The sequence below is a fragment of the Oratosquilla oratoria genome, chromosome 2, assembly GCF_046742065.1.
Source record: "Oratosquilla oratoria isolate Oo_2021 chromosome 2, ASM4674206v1, whole genome shotgun sequence".
Taxonomy (NCBI): Eukaryota; Metazoa; Arthropoda; class Malacostraca; order Stomatopoda; family Squillidae; genus Oratosquilla; species Oratosquilla oratoria.
Window position 1 is genome coordinate 17,454,756 of NC_134778.1, and position 17,118 is coordinate 17,471,873.

General features: G+C 37.1%; 1 protein-coding gene across 2 annotated transcripts in view; it reads right to left on the reverse strand.

The window, feature by feature from the left end:
• LOC143037381 (carboxypeptidase E-like) overlaps positions 1 to 17,118 on the reverse strand; it is a 159,026-nt gene that overhangs the window by 110,852 nt on the left and 31,056 nt on the right. For both annotated transcript variants that reach the window (XM_076205525.1, XM_076205520.1), the window contains exons 4-6: positions 14,549 to 14,745; positions 13,425 to 13,580; positions 8,899 to 9,062 (exon numbers count right to left, since the gene is read on the reverse strand). In XM_076205525.1, coding sequence (XP_076061640.1) covers positions 8,899 to 9,062; positions 13,425 to 13,580; positions 14,549 to 14,745 — 517 coding nt within the window. The remainder of the gene's footprint in view (positions 1 to 8,898; positions 9,063 to 13,424; positions 13,581 to 14,548; positions 14,746 to 17,118) is intronic.

A 17,118-nucleotide genomic window follows, 5' to 3' on the forward strand; every position in this document is an offset into this window, starting at 1 on the left:
TCTTCCATTTCCCCAGTAATCCCTCCCCCTCTCCTCTTTCCTTACTTTCCCACTACCTCACGAGCAATTCCCCCCCCCTGCAAATACAAAAAGGCACTTCTCTTTGCGTTGGTATCCTCAATCTGCACTTTTCTTCAGAGCGTTCGTCAAGCCGTCCGTTCGTTGAAAGTGTGTGTGTGTGTATTTACCTAGTTGTATTTACCTAGTTGTATTTTACGGGAAGGGGAGCTATGCTCGTGAGGTCCCGTCTTCATATCTCATTTTATCTAAACTATTTTTAAATTCATGTATTGTTTTTGCACACACCACTTTCTCATCTAACTTGTTCCAACTGTCTATTGCTCTGTGAGGAAAGCTGTTCTTTTTCAAATCTCTTCTATAGTTGTCTTTTTTTATTTTCTTTCCGTGTCCTCTTGTATTTCTGTCATCCCATTTTATCAGATTCTCTCTATCAGTAATTTCTATGCCTTTCATGATTCTGTAAATAGCTATCAAATCTCCTCTCTCTCTTCTTTGCTCTAGTGTCTGTAGTTTAAGTTTTTGTAGTCTCTCTTCATATGATAGTTTTGAGAGTGTTGGTGCCAGTTTAGTAATTGCTCTTTGTATTCTTTCAAGTTTTTTTATACATTTTTTTGTACTTGGTGACCATATCGTTGCTGCATATTCCAATCTTGGTCTTATCAGGGTGACTAGGATTTTCCTCACCATTTCTTCATCCAGGTATGTAAATGCCACTTTGATTGTTCTTATTAAATTATAAGTTTCTCCAAAAATCTTATTTATATGTTTCTCAGGTGACATATTATTCATAACAATGACTCCCAGGTCCCTCTCATTTTCTACTCTTTTTATTCCTTCTTCTCCCAAATTATATGATCCTGTTATTCTGTTTTTGCTTTTTCCAAATTCCATTATACTACACTTTTTTGTATTGAACTCCATCTCCCACTTCCTACTCCATTCTTGTACTTTATTTAGATCTCTCTGTAGTGATTCACAATCTTCTTCAGTTTTCACTCTTTTCAGTAATTTTGCATCATCTGCAAAGAAGCTCATATAGCTTTCAATTCCTTCATCCATATCATTAATATATATAGCAAACATTATTGGGGCCAGAACTGTTCCCTGCGGGACACCGCTTATTACTTCATTCCATTTTGAGTGCTGATCTCTTATCACTACTCTCATTTTTCTTTCTTGCAAAAAAGTCTTCCATCCAATTTAGCAATTTACCTTGTATTCCTCCTTCATATTCTAATTTCTTAAGCAACTTCTTATGTGGTACTTTGTCAAAAGCTTTTTTTAGGTCTAGAAATGCACAATCAGCCCATCCATCTCTTTCTTGTATTATATCTATTAGCCTTGAATAGAAACATATTAAATTGGTGACGCATGATCGTCCTTGTCTGAATCCAAATTGCCTTGGATTTAGTACGTTGTTTTTTTCCAAGTATTTTACCCATCTACTTTTGATAATTCTTTCACATATTTTTGCTATTGTACTTGTTAGAGAGACTGGTCTATAGTTGGTAGGTTCTTCTTTATTTCCTCCTTTATATATAGGTACTATATTTGCTTTTTTCCAATCTTCTGGAACTTTTCCTTCTTTTAAGGAACTGCTTATTATGCTATGTATTTTGTCTGCCAGTTCATTCCTACATTCTTTCAGAATCCAGTTTGCTATTTCATCTGGCCCATGCGATTTTCTGACATCAAAATTACCCAAGTGTGTCAATATTTCATTCTTCGTTACTTCTATTTCTTCCATAGGGGGGACTTTTTCCTTCCACTCAATCTCTTCAGGTTGTATATTTTCCCTTGTAAACACTGATTTAAAATGTTTGTTCATAATTTCTGCCATTTCCATTTCCTCAGTGTATTCAACTCCCCCTTGTCTTAATTTCTCCAAGTCTTGTTTGTTTTTCAGTTTATTGTTTACAAATCTGTAGAATAGTTTTGGTTGATCTTTACACTTTTCTATAACATCTTTTTCATATTTTCTTTTTTCCTCTCTGCACTTTTGTACATATTCATTTCTATAACCAGTATATATTTTCCATTTTTCAGGTCTTCTGTCTTTTTTCCATCCGGTCCAGGCTTTGTCTCTTTTGTCTTTTAACTCCCTACAACTTTTGTTGTACCAGCATTTTACATATTCTTTTTCTTGTTTTTGTCTTGGGACATACTTTTCCACTCCTTCTTTGTAAATTTTTGTCAAAATATTCCATTTCTCTTCCACTGATGTTTCTTCTTTGTATATTTCTTCCCAGTTTTCTTGTTGGAAGAATTCTCTTATTTTATCAAAGTTTGTTTTTTCATACATCATTCTTCCTTTTCTATATTGTTCATTTCTTTTCATATATTTTTCTTCATTAAGTTCCAGTTCAATCAATATGTGGTCACTTTTACCTATTGGTGTTTTATATTCAATCTTGTCCACTATTCTAGGTTCAGATGTAATTATTAAGTCTAGCCTCGATGGTTCTTCTTCATTTCTATACCTAGTGTTCTCTTGTATCCATTGTGTCATTGAATGGTCAGTAATCATCTCAAGTAGAGCATTTCCCCATGAGTCATCACCACTCTTTACTGTCATTTCTTCCCAGCAGATTTCTTTGCAATTAAAGTCGCCCATCATAACTATTCTTCCTCCGTCTTCCATTATCTTAGTTAATGCTATCTTTGTGTCCTCTAACATACTTTTATGTTCATTCTCCTCCCATGAGGCTGTTTTCGGAGGCACATAGTTGATCACAAATTTTCTGCTCTTCTTATCTCGGTCTTCCACTTCTATCATAATCATCTCTACTGTATTCTTTCCATATATGACACCTTTCACGTTTATATCCTTCTTTGTCAGGAACATAACTCCACCCCCTTGTTTTTTCTCTCTGTTTCTAATCCAATAATTGTATGTATCATGTCCTACACTGTTGGGTGGTAGTGGGCCTTTTAATTTTGTTTCTACAATTCCCATTATGTCCGGTTCTTTTTCTTTCAAATAATCATTCAGTTCATTCAATCCTGTTATCAATCCATCTATATTTGTGTAAGACACTCTTAGTTTTCTGCCACTTCCATTGTGTTCTCTGTTTCCCTTATGTTTTTCTTTAGTATGTCGAACTGCTTTATTTTCATGTTCACTACTCTCCAATAGAATCTCTCTTTCTCTGACTCCGTTCTTTCCTCGTTTTTTGCCTTAGCTTCAATTCTTTTCTGCTTTTCTGCCTCTCTTTCCTCCTTATTCATTTCTCTTTTTATCCATACCTTTTTATATTGATCATTTGTTGCTAGTTTCCCTGTCTTGGATAGAATTTTCTCTGCCGTTGTTTGTGACCTGAATTTAATCTTAATTGGTCTGGTCTTATCTGTACTATATTTTCCGAGTCTGAATTTTTCCTCAATTTCCTTTATAATTTCTGGTTCATCTTCCTGGACTAATTTTAATAAACTGCTTACCCTTTCATTTTCCTCCTTGATTCTTGCGGTTCTATCTGGGTTATGTTTCTCTTCCATTCCTAATATAATTATACATTTCTTTTTGTCAGCTAATTCTCTTACTATATTCTCCTTCTGTCTCATCACTTTAATAACTGAGTCTTCATTATGTTCTTTCAATTGCTGTTTGACTATGTCAGTGAATGAAACCTTATTCCCTTCTTGAGTTATTCTCCAATTTTTAGCTTCTGTAGCTATTTTCTCACTGTTTTCATTACTATTCTTCTTCAATTTCTCATTCTCCTCCTTTACATTTCCTAACTGTCTTTTTAGGTCCTCTACTTCTTCAGTTAAGTTTCTGTTAGCCTTCTCTAGTTGTTCCAATCTTTCAATTCTTTGTAGAATGGAGCCTACATTACCTAACTTACGTTCCAAGTCCTCGATCACCTTATCAACTCTCTCCTCTAGTCTTATCAGTCTGGGGGGGGTTGTGTCCCCCCCACCCTCTTTAAATCCCTGGAACATATTCTCGTCACTTTCTACTGTATTTCTCCTCTCTATACTTCTAATCTTTACATTTTTATTTGCCATTTCGTCATCCGGTGGTCGTTTCATGTTGATCTTCCGCCCGTCTGCCTGGGCCAAGTCCTCCACATCCTCATTATCTTCCATTTCCCCAGTAATCCCTCCCCCTCTCCTCTTTCCTTACTTTCCCACTACCTCACGAGCAATTCCCCCCCCCCTGCAAATACAAAAAGGCACTTCTCTTTGCGTTGGTATCCTCAATCTGCACTTTTCTTCAGAGCGTTCGTCAAGCCGTCCGTTCGTTGAAAGTGTGTGTGTGTGTGTGTGTGTGTGTGTGTGTGTGTGTTCACCTTGGTCTTTGGATCACGTGTTGGACTCGTGATCGACAGCTATTTCCCTCCCGAAAGAGAGCTCAGAGCTCGTATGACCGATCTATGGGTAATGCTATGACCTTACACACACACACACACACACACACACACACACACACACACACACACACACACAACTCCCCGCCCACGAGAGTCAGAGTAACGACCCGAAGCGCAGCGATACCGAAATAATTTCGGCCCTGGGCAGGATTCGAACTGGGTACTGCGAGCACCACCGTACTTGGCAGTCCAGTGCTCTACCAACCGCACCACCGAGTCGCGCGCGCGTGTGTGTGTGTGTGTGTGCGTTTGTTTGTATGTGTGTGTGTGTATTTACCTAGTTGTATTTACCTAGTTGTATTTTACGGGAAGGGGAGCTATGCTCGTGGGGTCCCGTCTTCATATCTCATTTTATCTAAACTATTTTTAAATTCATGTATTGTTTTTGCACACACCACTTTCTCGTCTAACTTGTTCCAACTGTCTATTACTCTGTGAGGAAAGCTGTTCTTTTTCAAATCTCTTCTATAGCTGTCTTTTTTTATTTTCTTTCCGTGTCCTCTTGTATTTCTGTCATCCCATTTTATCAGATTCTCTCTATCAGTAATTTCCATGCCTTTCATGATTCTGTAAATAGCTATCAAATCTCCTCTCTCTCTTCTTTGCTCTAGTGTCTGTAGTTCAAGTTTTTCTAGTCTCTCTTCATATGATAGTTTTGAGAGTGTTGGTGCCAATTTTGTAATTGCTCTTTGTATTCTTTCAAGTTTTCTTATACATTTTTTTGTACTTGGTGACCATATCGTTGCTGCATATTCCAATCTTGGTCTTATCAGGGTGATTAGGATTTTCTTCACCATTTCTTCATCCAGGTATGTAAATGCAACTTTGATTGTTCTTATTAAATTATAAGTTTCTCCAAAAATCTTATTTATATGTTTCTCAGGTGACATATTATTCATAACAATGACTCCCAGGTCCTCATTTTCTACTTTTTTTATTCCTTCTCCCAATTTACCATATGCTCCTGTTATTCTGTTTTTGCTTTTTCCAAATTCCATTATACTACACTTTTTTGTATTGAGCTCCATCTCCCACTTCCTACTCTATTCCTGTACTTTATTTAGATCTCTCTGTAGTGATTCACAATCTTCTTCAGTTTTCACTCTTTTCAGTAGTTTTGCATCATCTGCAAAGAAGCTCATATAGCTTTCAATTCCTTCATCCATATCATTAATATATATAGCAAACATTATTGGGGCCAGAACTGTTCCCTGCGGAACACCGCTTATTACTTCATCCCATTTTGAGTGCTGGTTTCTTATCACTACTCTCATTTTTCTTTCTTGTAAAAAGTCTTCCATCCAATTTAGTAGTTTGCCCTGTATTCCTCCTTCAGTTTCTAATTTCTTAAGCAACTTCTTATGTGGTACTTTGTCAAAAGCTTTCTTTAGGTCTAAAAATGCACAGTCCGCCCATCCATCTCTTTCTTGTATTATATCTATTAGCCTTGAATAGAAACATATTAAATTGGTGACGCATGATCGTCCTTGTCTGAATCCAAATTGCCTTGGATTTAACACTTTGTTTTTTTCTAAATATTTTACCCATCTACTTTTGATAATTCTTTCACAAATGTTTGCTATTGTACTTGTTAGAGAGACTGGTCTATAGTTGGTAGGTTCTTCTTTATTTCCTCCTTTATATATAGGTACTATATTTGCTTTTTTCCAATCTTCTGGAACTTTTCCTTCTTTCAAGGAACTATTTAGTATGCTATGTATTTTGTCTGCCAGTTCATTCCTGCATTCTTTCAGTATCCAGTTTGCTATTTCATCTGGTCCATGCGATTTTCTGACATCAAGATTACTCAAGTGTGTTAATATTTCATTCTTTGTTACTTCTATTTCTTCCATAGGGGGGACTTTCTCTTTCCATTCGTTCTCTTCAGGTTGTATGTTCTCCCTTGTAAACACTGATTTAAAATGTTTGTTCATAATTTCCGTCATTTCCATTTCCTCAGTGTATTCAACTCCCTCTTGTCTTAATTTCTCCAATTCTTGTTTGTTTTTCAGTTTATTGTTTACAAATCTGTAGAATAGTTTTGGTTGATCTTTACACTTTTCTATGATATCTTTTTCATATTTTCTCTTTTCCTCTCTGCACGTTTGTACATATTCATTTCTATAACAGGTATATATTTTCCATTTTTCAGGTCTTCTGTCTTTTTTCCATCTGGTCCAGGCTTTCTCTTTTGTCTTTTAACTCCCTACAACTTTTGTTGTACCAGCATTTTACATATTCTTTTTCTTGTTTTTGTCTTGGGACATACTTTTCCACTCCTTTTTTGTAAATTTTTGTCAAAATATTCCATTTCTCTTCCACTGTTGTTTCTTCTTTGTATATTTCTTCCCAGTTTTCCTTTTGAAAGAATTCTCTTATTTTATCAAAGTTTGTTTTTTCATACATCATTCTTCCTTTTCTATATTGTTCATTTCTTTTCATATATTTTTCTTCATTAAGTTCCAGGTCAATCAATATGTGGTCACTTTTACTTATTGGTGTTTTATATTCAATTTTGTCCACTATTCTAGGTTCGGATGTAATTATTAGGTCTAGTCTCGATGGCTCTTCTTCATTTCTATACCTAGTGTTCTCCTGTATCCATTGTGTCATTGTATGGTCAGTAACCATCTCAAGTAGAGCGTTTCCCCATGAGCCGTCTCCACCCTTTACTGTCATTTCTTTCCATCAGATTTCTTTGCATATAAAGTAGCACATCTTATGTATTTTTCCTCACTATTACTTTATCTTTTTTAATGTTATCTTTGTGTCGTCTAACATACTTTTATGTTCACTCTCTTCCCATGAGGCTGTTTTCAGGGGCACATAATTTATCACAAACTTTCTGCTCTTCTTATCTCTGTCTTCTACTTCCATCATTATCATCTCTACTGTATTCTTTCCATATGTGACACACTTCACGTTTATATCCTTCTTAGTCAGGAACATAACTCCACCCCCTTCCTTTTTCACTCTGTTTCTAATCCAATAATTATATGCATCATGTCCTACACTGTTGGGTGGTAGTGGACCTTTTAATTTTGTTTCTACAATTCAAATTTTATTATGTCAGGTTCTTTTTCTTTCAAATAATCATTCAGCTCATTCAATCCTATTATTAATCCATCTATATTTGTGTAAGACACTCAGTTTTCTGCCACTTCCATTGTGTTCTCTGTTTCCCTTTTGTTTTTCTCTTGTATGTCGACTTTCTTTAGTTTCATATTCACTACTCTCCAATAGAATCTCTCTTTTTCTGACTCCGTTCTTATCTCGTTTTTTTCCTTAGCTTCAAGTCTTTTCTGTTTTTCTTCCTCTCTTTCCTCTTTATTCATTTTCCTTTTTATCCATACCTTTTTATATTGTTCACTTGTTGCTAGTTTCCCTGTTTTGGATAAGATATTCTCAGCCGTAGTTTGTGACCTGAATTTAATCTTAATTGGTCTGGTCTTGTCTGTACTATATTTCCCGAGCCTGAATTTCTCTTCGATTTGTTTAATTATTTCTGTTTCCTCTTCCTGAACTAATTCTAGTAAATTTCTTACTTTTTCATTTTCCTCTTTGATTCTTGTGGTTCTATCTGGGTTATGTTTCTCTTCCATTCCTAATATAATTATACATTTCTTTCTGTCTGCTAAATCTCTTACTATATTCTCCTTCTGTCTCATCACTTTAATAACTGAGTTTTCAGTTTGTTCATTCATTTGCTGTCTGATTATGTCAGTGAATGCAACTTTGCTATTTTCTTGGATTTTTTTCCAACCCTCCTTGTTCTCCTTATTATTCTCCTTTAAGACTTTATTCTCTTCTTTTACTTCTTTTAACTGTTTTTTTAATTCTTCAATTTCCTTAGTTAAGTTTTTGTTCGCCTTCTCTAGTTCTTCCAATTTTTCAACCCTCCGGACAATGTGGTAAACATGAACAAAACTACGCTCCAAGTCCTCGATCATCTTATCGACCTTCTCTTCTAGTCTTGAAAGTCGTGGGGGGGGGGGGGGTTGTGTCCCCCCACCCTCTTTAAATCCCTGGAAAATATTCTCATCACTTTCTACTGTATTGCTCTTATCTATACTTCCAATCTTTACATTTTTATTAGACATTTCATCGTCGCTCAGCTGGTCGGGGGGCCGTTTGTTTACCTTTCGCCAGTCTGCCTGGGCCAAGTCCTCTCCTTCCTCATTTCCTTCCATTTCCCTCAGCAATCCCTCCCCTTCTCCTCTTTCCCTACTTTCCCACTACCCCACGAGCAATTTCCCCCCACCCTGTAAATACAATAGGCACTTCTCTTTGCGTTGGGATCCACGAAACTTCAATTTTCTTCAGAACGTCTTCTAAGCCGTCCGTTCGTTGAAGTGTGTGTGTGTGTGTGTATGTATGTATGTATGTATGTATGTATGTATGTATGTGTGTATGTATGTGTGTGTGTCATTATCAAGTATGTGCCATTATTACACAAGTATCCAATACGACTTAACAGCAATTCATAAAATAAAGCGACACACACCTGAATGTTACGTCGTCAGGTGCCCTTGCATACTCCTGAGTGGCACCTGACCGCGATGCATCATACGGGTAGTTGGCAACCAAGTCACCGCCATGGAAGTTGGCCGAGAGCACAAAAGGAATTGTCAAAATCCATTTCATAACTGCATACGTCTCTGGCTGAGGCTGAGGATGGTAAGAAAGAAAGTAATCAACAGCAGTCCACCGGTTCTAAAGTAAAATGAAACACCGAAATATTCTTGCTGGATAAAGTTTAAATGTTTAGATTAAGACCTACACAATGACAGGTCTGTTTATCACTTCGGAAAGAAAACTAATAATGTAACAGCACGAAGGGATGAATCGTAACTAGATTTGGCGCAGCAGGCATCTGGCGTGCAATATACATCATTGTCTTTGTTTTCCTTCCGAAATAATGTGTTGTCACACACACACACACACACACACACACACACACACACACTTTCGTCGAATGGACGGCGAGAATTGGTGTACCGAAGTAAAAAGGAAAATCTACGTGGATCTCAACGTCCAGGAAGTGCCTTATTGTATTTATAGGGAAGGGGAGTGCTCGTGGAGTAGTGGGGGAGTGATGGGGAAGGAGAAGGGAAGGGATTATTGAGGGAAATGGAGGGAAATGAGGAAGAGAGGGACATGGTCCAGGAGGTCAGGCGTCTTGTAAACAAGAGGCGGACCGACAATAATGATTTTGGTGACGACGGGATCAACAAAAATGTAAAGATTAGAAGTATAGATAAGAGCAGCACAGTGGAAGGTGATGATAGTAGTTTCCAAGGATTTAAAGAGGGTGGGGGGGATACCAACCTCCCCCGATTGGCAAGACTAGAGGAGAAACTTGATAAGATGACCGAACATTGGGAAAACAGGTTCGGTAACGTAGCCAAAATTGCGCAAAGAGTTGAAAAATTAGAAGAACTAGAGAGGGCGAACAAAAATTTAACTAATGAAATAGAAGAATTAAAAAGACAGTTAAAAGAAGTAAAAGAGGAGAATGAAGAATTAAAGAGGAATAATAAAGACAACAAAGAGGCCATAGCAAAAGAAGCACAGGGTTGGAAAAAAATCCAGGAAAACAGTAAAGTTGCATTTACTGACATAATTAAACAGCAAATGAAAGAACAAACTGAAGACTCAGTTATCAAAATGATGAGACAGAAGGAGAATATAGTAAGAGACTTAGCAGATAAAAAGAAATGTATAATTATATTAGGAATGGAAGAGAAACATAACCTAGATAGAACTTCAAGAATGAATGAGGAAAAAGAAAAAGTAAGCAGTTTACTAGAATTAGTTCAGGAAGATGAACCTGAAATCATGAAACAAATTGAAGAGATGTATAGACTCGGGAAGTATAGTACAGATAAGACTAGACCAATTAAGATTAAATTCAGGTCACAAACGACGGCAGAGAATATCTTAACAAAAACAGGGAAACTAGCAGCAAGTGAACAATATAAAAAGGTATGGATAAAAAGAGAAATGAATAAAGAGGAAAGAGAGGAGGAAAAATGAAAAGACATGAAGCTAAGGAAAAAAACGAGATGAGAACAGAGTCAGAAAAAGAGAAGTTCTATTGGAGAGTAGTGAATATGAAAGTAAGGAAATACAACATACTAGAGAAAAACAAAAGGGAAACAGAGAATACAATGGAAGTGGCAGAAAACTAAGAGTGTCTTACACAAATATAGATGGATTAATAACAGGATTGAATGAGCTGAATGATTATCTGAAGGAAAAAGAACCGGACATAATGGGAATTGTAGAAACAAAATTAAAAGGTCCACTACCACCCAACAGTACAGGACATGATGCATATAATTATTGGATTAGAAACAGAGACAAAGCAAGGGGGTGAAGTTATGTTCCTGACTAAGAAGGATATAAACGTGAGGGGTGTCACATATGGAAAGAATACAGTAGAGATGATTATGATCGAAGTGGAAGACCGAGATAAGAAGAGCAGAAAGTTTGTGATAAATTATGTGCCTCCAAAAACAGCCACGTGGGAAGAGAGTGAACATAAAAGTATGTTAGAGGACACAAGGACAACATTAAATAAGATAATGGAAGATGGAGGAAGAATAGTTATGATGGGCGACTTTAATTGCAAAGAAGTCTGCTGGGAAGAGATGACAGTAAAGGGTGGAGACGGCTCATGGGGAAATGTTCTACTCGAGATGATTATTGACCATACAATGACACAGTGGATACAGGAGAACACTAGGTAAAGAAATGAAGAACCATCGAGACTAGACTTAATAATCACATCTGAACCTAGAATAGTGGACAAGATTGAATATAAAATACAAATAAGTAAAAGTGACCACATATTGATTGAACTGGAACTAAATGAGGAAAAATACATGAAAAGAAATGAACAATATAGAAAAGGAAGAATGATGTATGAAAAAACAAACTTTGATAGAATAAGAGAATTCTTTCAAAAAGAAAACTAGGAAGGAATATACAAAGAAGAAACAACAGTGGAAGAGAAATGGAATATTTTGACAAAAATTTATAAAAAAGGAGTGGAAAAGTATGTCCCAAGACAAAAACAAGAAAAAGAATATGTAAAGTGCTGGTACAACAAAAATTGTAGGGAGTTAAAAGACAAAAGAGACAAAGCTTGGGCCAAATTGAAGAAAGACAAAAGACCTGAAAAATGGAAAATATATACTTGTTATAGAAATGAATATGTACAAACGTGCAGAGAGGAAAAGAGAAAATATGAAAAAGATGTCATAGAAAAATGTAAAGATCAACCAAAACTATTTTACAGATTTGTAAACAACAAACTGAAAAACAAACAAGATTTGGAGAAATTAAGACAAGGAGGAGTTGAATACACAGAGGAAATAGAAATGGTGGAAATTATGAACAAGCATTTTAAATCAGTGTTTACAAGGGAGAACATACAACCTGAAGAGATCGAATGGAAAGAGAAAGTCCCTCCTATGAAAGAAATAGAAGTAACAAAGAATGAAATAATGAAACACTTGAGTAATCTTGATGTCAGAAAATTGCATGGACCTGATGAAATAGCAAACTGGATTTTGAAAGAATGCAGGAATGAACTGGCAGACAAAATACATAGCATACTAAACAGTTCCTTGAAAGAAGGAAAAGTTCCAGAAGATTGGAAAAAAGCAAATATAGTACCTACATATAAAGGGGGAAATAAAGAAGACCCTACCAACTATAGACCAGTCTCTCTAACAAGTACAATAGCAAAAATTTGTGAAAGAATTATCAAAAGTAGATGGGTAAAATATTTAGAAAAAAAACGTGCTAAATCCAAGGCAATTTGGATTCAGACAAGGACGATCATGCGTCACCAATTTGATATGTTTATTCAAGGCTAATAGATATAATACAAGAAAGAGATGGATGGGCTGATTGTGCATTTCTAGACCTAAAAAAAGCTTTTGACAAAGTACCACATAAGAAGTTGCTTAAGAAATTAGAAACTGAAGGAGGAATACAGGGCAAACTGCTTAAATGGATGGAAGACTTTTTGCAAGGAAGAAAAATGAGTGTAGTGATAAGAGACACTCAAATTGGGATGAAGTAATAAGTGGTGTTCCACAAGGAACAGTTCTGGCCCCAATAATGTTTGCTATATATATTAATGATATGGATGAAGAAATTGAAAGTTATATGAGCTTCTTTGCAGATGATGCAAAACTATTAAAAAAAGTGAACACGGAAGAAGATTGTGAGTCACTACAGAGTGATCTAAATAAAGTATGGGAATGGAGTAGGAAGTGGGAGATGGAGCTCAACACTAAAAAGTGTAGTATAATGGAATTTGGAAAAGGCAAAAACAGAATAACAGGATCATATAAATTGGGAGAAGAAGGAATAAACAAAATAGAAAATGAGAAGGACCTGGGAGTCATTGTTATGAATAATATGGCACCTGAGAAACATATAAATAAGATTTTTGGAGAAACTTACAATTTAATAAGAACAAAGTGGCATTTACATACCTGGATGAAGAAATGGTGAAGAAAATTCTAATCACTCTGATAAGACCAAGACTGGAATATGCAGCAACGATATGGTCACCAAGTACAAAAAAATGTAGAAAAAAAATTGAAAGAATACAAAGAGCAATTACAAAATTGGCACCAACACTCTTAAAACTATATGAAGAGAGACTAGCAAAACCTGAACTACAGACACTAGAGCAAAGAAGAGAAGATTTGATAGCTATTTACAGAATCATGAAAGGCATAGAAATTATTGATAGAGAGAATCTGATAAAATGGGATGATAGAAATACAAGAGGACACGGAAAGAAAATCCAGAAAGACAGCTATAGATGAGAAAGTGGTGTGTGCAAAAACCATACATGAATTTAAAAATAGTTTAGATAAAATGAGATATGAAGACGGGACACCACGAGCATAGCTCCCCTTCCCGTAAAATACAACTAGGTAAATACTACTAGGTAAATACACACACACAGAAAGAGAACGGGATGGTAGGGAACTGTTGACATACTTTATGAGATAATCGATCCAACTGCTCCATGAGATGATTGTTGCGAGGTTTATTGAGCCGCTCGTTCCTGAACATGACCCGATCCAAGTCCGGGAAATCTCGGTTCAGGTCGACACTGTTGTTGTTGGACCGTCCACTGAGATAATCCCGTCCGCCCTGTGACGACAAAACCAACATTGTCTTGAGTTAACGTACAGATGGAGAAACACTTTACAATGATTAAAGATGGTGTAGGGGGAACATACACCCAAAAGATATTTCAATAACATCAAGAATAATTAGATCAATCAGTAAAGTACATGCATATACAGTACAAAGGCATTTTTCCCGTTTATGAGGAAGGCAACAAAATCAAATGTCCTTTATCCCAACTGATAAATCTCCCAGCTCATCTCCATTTAGCCGTTTTTCACGACTAAAAGGGGATATGGTAGTGGTATTGTAGTTCCACAGTACCAAATGAAAAAAAGTATCTAATAATTTCTCACATAAGCTGGCAATTGTCCCCTTGTTTCTACATCTTTGAACCAGTGATATAGTAACAGTTCCACACTGTTACCATTGTGGCTTCCTCTCATTCACTCGTCTTGAGGTACTTAAGGGTGGAACATATTATAATGTAATCTTTGTGTTTTTGTCTTAGTGGGTGGAGTGAGGCTGAGAGGAAGACCGAGAATGAAATGGATGGCCACACAAGTGCAGTTTAAACTGACAGTTACAACTGTTGTTATAACTGTCAGTTGAAACTGCACGTGTGTGGGTATCTCAGTATCACTGATACCCACACACGATGAGATGATACAGCCCTGCAGCAAGCCCCCTCTTTGTCCTTCATGCAGAAAATGAGAACGTTGAGAAATCCCTTCGGGCTGCATCAAAAAATCATATACAAATGCTCCACCTCCCATCCACTCCCTTCCATGCATCACAGCATCATCTATACACAACCATGCTCCACAATAACAACAAAAATAATGGTAATGATAATGGTAATAATGATAATAATAATAATAAATTGATGATAATAAATTCCAGCCTTCAATTACCTTTCGATTTATATTTTCTTTTGCATTTCATTACGTCGAGCGAAACGGTAGATAACAAAAATATTAATCCATACTTACGGTGTCGGTGGCCTGCTGCCATCCGTCTGGATTCATGGATGGCAAAAGATGGATGCGCGTGTTCTGGATGAGAGTGCGGATGTTTTTGTCCCCATCCAGCCATCCAGTGCACAGGTAGTTGGCGAAACTAAGGAGAAGTTCCCGCCCGACTACTTCGTTCCCGTGCATGTTGGCTACATACTTGAATTCTGGTTCCACTGTGGACAATGTCAAATGAATAGATAAAAATAAACATATATTATTATATAAACAAATACACAAGTAGATAAATAAATAAATATAAACAGATGTATTATTGGATAGATAAGCAAATAAGTACCGTATATACTCGCGTGTAAGTCGCACCGCTAATTTGTGCTTTGTCAAAGTGGTTATTTGCGGTTGACCCGCGGATAGGTCGCACTATAATCTGGCGATTTACAAGACCCATTCAAACATAAAAAATATCAGATTTTACCTTTATTTCAAAACTTCACAAACAAAATTTTAATATCAGAACATATGTAGATTGTCCGACTGCCACGCGTTTCTAAAATTATAATCGTAAACAAATGCACTGGCCATTATTTCTAAGGTGTACAACCCAATCAAACAATTCTTTATCAAGACTTTGGTATGGAGATACTGAAAATCTTCTTGCTCTCTTAGATTTCGGCATTTAAGCGGATCTTTCTGCTTTTTCCATCACCTCACTGCCTTCTCTGAAACCCAAACTCCCTTTCTGCAGATCTGTTTCCATGTTCTGCGTAATCGACCACTTTCAGCTTAAAACCTTCTTTATACCTCCTTCTCTTACCGGTACTTATGATTAGGGTTTACAGTTATTAGGCCTAAAACTCCGTGCGATCTACCGTAGGCCTAACAGTACGGTAGGTCTAATGGAACTTTACGAAAATAATATTTTTTTTATTACGAAAATCATGAGTTCAAGTTACGTTACGGGATGCTCCGTTACGCTACGAAAACATAATTTGCACACATAGAAACGCAGCCACGAGTGAGTGACGTACGGTAACGTGCTGTAAGCAAAGGGTCAAGGTCGCATTGCTTATAAACACCATAAAACATACAAAAGAGTTGGAAAAGAGAATATTTTACGATTTTATTGCCATTGATATATGATTTTCTACCAGCAGTAGTTCAGTTTAAAGCAGCGAGTCGGTAGGAACCTTTGTAGTATATATTTTATGCATAGAAAAGGCTTGGAAAGCTTTCCGATGCATATTGTGCAAACACCACTGAAATTCCGTGTCATTGCCACATTGAAATTGCCAATTGTTGCGACCTCGGTGACAGAGTAGTGCTGTCCCTCATTAATGTCGAGTGGATAGGTCACACCCCCTGATTTTGTCGAAATATTTACTTAAGAAAAGTGCGACCTATACGCAAGTACATACAGCAAATAGATAATAAAATAAAGCTCAGATCCAGCGAGTCCCGTAGGCAATACAAAGAAACGCTGATAGGGACTTCCAGTAGGGAAGAAGAAGAACGTAGTTTTGGGTCGTTCTTACATCAAGAGGACTTGCTAGGCCCTTTCAGTCTCGAAACATTGTGTACTGACCGATAAACTGAAGTCAGGTTGTACACAGACCACCACAACATAATTGGGGTGGAGGAAGACCATAGGCTGTTTGAGGTGATCGGTTTCCTCTGTATATTGTGCCACAGTCCATGGACATTGTGGGCTATCTGCCACCCCCATATGCAACAACAAAATAATGATTGGGTTATGAACGTCTCTGCTGACCTCTACACTACAATGACGCACATGTATTCTGACCAACGCCAAACTATCTCGCTTAGGTTAAGGACAGCCACTGTAGTAAGAGGGTTAAAAGATGCTTATACCAAAAGGTCCTTAGCTGCAGACAAACCCAGCACCTGTGCCCTATGTGCCCAGACAGCCAGTGAGTCGGATCAAATCCGGAGTCTTTGATTTATGAGTGGCGAATTAATAAGATCGCAACCCACCAGGTTCTGGTGGCCATTGTCAACAGATCTTGATTTAGCACCAGGCGATTTGATTCAGAGGTCCGTAGTTTCATGTCCTGAATGAGTTTATATCCCATTTCACGCCACTCACTGAGCTGAGCCTCACATCGAGCTCCGTGAAGCTCAGGGTCAGCGTTCTTGATTCACGTAAGAGCAACCAAAGATCAGGTCCCTGTGGAGGGTACAGAAAAGGAAACAAGGACTCATGTATAACCACCACGTATTTTTGTACCCTGTAGTGCCCACACGTGGTATCACCACTGGGAAAAAGGTGACGGGGTTTCGCCTCCTCACCCCCTAAATAAAAGTTCAGCCCTGAGGGCTGGCAATTGGTTCCTAGGCCGGGTCTGGTATCTCGACAAAGAGATCTTTTGGTCAGGTCAGTAGCTTTCGCCGACTTTCTGGTTTCTGTTCCTATAAGGAGGACTCCAAAGAATGGAGGAGACTAAAAGAAACAAGTAGGCCTACACTAGGTAGTTCCATGTCCTTTACCACATGTAATTCCTATCCATAAAGTTATCAAATCTTCTATCAAAATAAGCGACTGTTTCAGCGCTTACTCATGGTTACTAAGT